The sequence below is a fragment of the Bison bison genome, unplaced genomic scaffold (genome assembly GCF_000754665.1).
Source record: "Bison bison bison isolate TAMUID 2011002044 unplaced genomic scaffold, Bison_UMD1.0 scf7180017857941, whole genome shotgun sequence".
Lineage (NCBI taxonomy): Eukaryota > Metazoa > Chordata > Mammalia > Artiodactyla > Bovidae > Bison > Bison bison.
The window spans coordinates 11645-14083 of NW_011488514.1; the positions used below are offsets into that span (position 1 = coordinate 11645).

The window sequence follows — 2439 nt, forward strand, 5'->3', positions numbered from 1 at the left end:
GGTCCTCAAGGTTCCCTGGAACTGGCGCCTGCGGTACCTGTGAGCAGGATTCCCAGGCATCTCAGTCGCCATCCCCTCCCTCTTCCCCTCTGAGGGAGAGGGGCTGTGGTCCCGCTCTCCCTCAGTCCAGCTTGGCCCTGAGAAGATCAACTATTGGGGACTTCCCATCTTTCACCTTCTGCCTATCCCTGAGCTGTCTTCCAAAGAGTTTCTGATTCAATACTGGACATTGTGAAATTTCAGAGGTCCAGTCCATACACCCTTGCCAGACACCCCATCACTGGTAGAGCTAGTTTTACTTCAAAACAATTACAATTTTTTCAAATATCGGATTTCTTTATTTTTAAAATGTGCACATTAGAGTTTACTTAAATACAAAATGTTTATTTTTCTTGCAGGTAAGAAATTTCAGTGACATTTCCACGTCAATTAGCTTCTTTTTAATCCAAATCCTTCCATTAAAAATAAATATACATTTAAATTATTCAACTATCATATTTATTAGTCTCAATACTTACAACTTTAGAAAATGGAACTTAACCCTTGCCTTAAGGGAGCGTCCAGCTCTGAGCAGCGACGGGACACAGTGCCGTGGCCACCCTGACCTGCCGCCCCTCAACCTGGAATATTGTCAGGAACCCTGAACGCCGATGTCGCCCGTCACTGGGTTCTGTCAGGTACACAAGACCGCCCACCCACAGCACCGTCCCAGCTCTTGCTGTTGGGAAAATGTACTTAGGGGAGAAAACGACATTTGGCGCAAACCAAAGGCAGTTTAATTAATGGTTCTGAGCATATTCCTTTGGGCTGTGTGTACACTGGCCCAGTTTTCAAGTTGAAAAGAAACAACAGGTGTCTTCAGTAACCCAGGCACACAGCTCAGCCACTAAGACAAGCCCGTGGCTTTTAAAACACAAAGGCTTCCAGGAATTAAAAAGTGTCCAACAGAAGAAAGCTCTCGGCAGAGAAGTGGAGCGTTCCCTGCCCAGAGGCCTTGGGTCACACCTCCCACTGAAGGGGACCACAGAGCTGAAGGCAGTTGTCCGAGGAGTCGGCCACCCCTCTTCCCCAAACTGTCAAACGGTCAGGGTGCTCACTAAACACAGGAACCGGAGCGCAGAACAGGCGTGGTGGGAGACACCGTGACACCCACCAGTGTCACACGCACACACCCACTCACATTCAAAGGGAATGCTCCCTGCTGTGGTCATTTCTGTTTAGTTTACACTTTCAGAGGCAAATTTACTTCTAAGCTTTTTGGGTTTTAATAATGTGTTAAAACCATTCAATATTAGACAATTAAATCATCAAAGCCTGGGAGCCTGTGGTGAAACAGCTCCAGAAAATGAAGCTTGGCCAAGACCACAGTCTGCCCCGCCGCGGGCCACCATCTCCCTCCCACTGACAGCAGGGCTCTCGCGGGGACTTGTATGTGCCAGGGGATGACCGCACAGGATGAGGGTGCCTCCGGAGGCCCCAGAGAGCACCCCCTGCCACAGTGGGGCTCAGCGCTCTGGGTCCGCGTGGTGGACAGACTAGGACCGCCTTACAGCCTCGTGTCACCAGGCTGGCCAACAAAGACAGCGCCCCCGAAGGGCCCGCCTCCCCTCCACACCCCCCACACTCGGGGCTTCCCTTCCCTGGTCCTGAGCGGCCTCGGCGCCCCAGAGACCACCAGCATCTGAGAGGCGCAAACGCAGGGAATCGCTGAGCCCGGCTCCATGGAGCCACAGAGGGCGGCGGGCGGTGGGTCCCGGCGGCGGGGGGAGGGTGTGGGCTTTTCTCCCCGACTCCCAGAGCGAGGCCCTGCAGTCAAGGAACTTGAGGTGAAAGCGGGTGCAAAGTCCTGTTCCGGGGCTTGGCCACCCACTTCCGTTTTCAGACCTGGAAGAGTGAAGTCTTTTTGCTCTAGGATCTGTAGGGGACACATCTGGGCCACGCAGGCGGGGAGCGGAAGGACCCCTCGAGGGGCCGCCAGGTCCGGAGTGTGGACAACGTCCCTGATCTGAAGAGCACAGCGGCAGCCCCGCTGGAGGCGGCTCCGCAGTCTCGCCACGTCCTACACGGAAGGATGGTGGTGCTTGACTTTCCACCGCTTGGAGCGCACGCGGAAGAAGAAGTACATGACCATGAGGAAGAGGGACGAGGCCACGTAGAGCACCACGCAGAGGCTCATGTCCAGGCTGGAGAAGCCCATGCCCAGGAAGGCCGCAGCTGCCTCGGCGCCCCGGCGGCCCTCGCCCCCCGCCCGGCTCCCGAGCAGCAGGTCCAGGCCTGGCTGCGACCTCTCAGTCAGGCGAGCCCGGGGGGGCAGCAGGCTGGGCGGACGCAGGCTCTCGGCACCGTGGTCTGCGGGGGGCTGCTCCGGGGGAGCCTGGCTGCCCTCCTGCTTCTCGCCCGGGGCCGGGGCGCCTTCGCCGGGGCCCCCCAGGTCCGCGG

The 2439-nt window shown here is 56.7% G+C and overlaps 1 protein-coding gene across 1 annotated transcript in view; it reads right to left on the reverse strand.

The window, feature by feature from the left end:
- Window positions 1-323: 323 nt before the first annotated feature.
- Window positions 324-2439, reverse strand: part of QSOX2 (quiescin Q6 sulfhydryl oxidase 2) — a 16380-nt gene continuing 14264 nt past the window's right edge. The window contains 1 exon segment of the mRNA XM_010861684.1: window positions 324-2437. Within this exon segment, the coding sequence (XP_010859986.1) occupies window positions 2060-2437 (378 nt within the window). The 3' untranslated portion in view covers window positions 324-2059.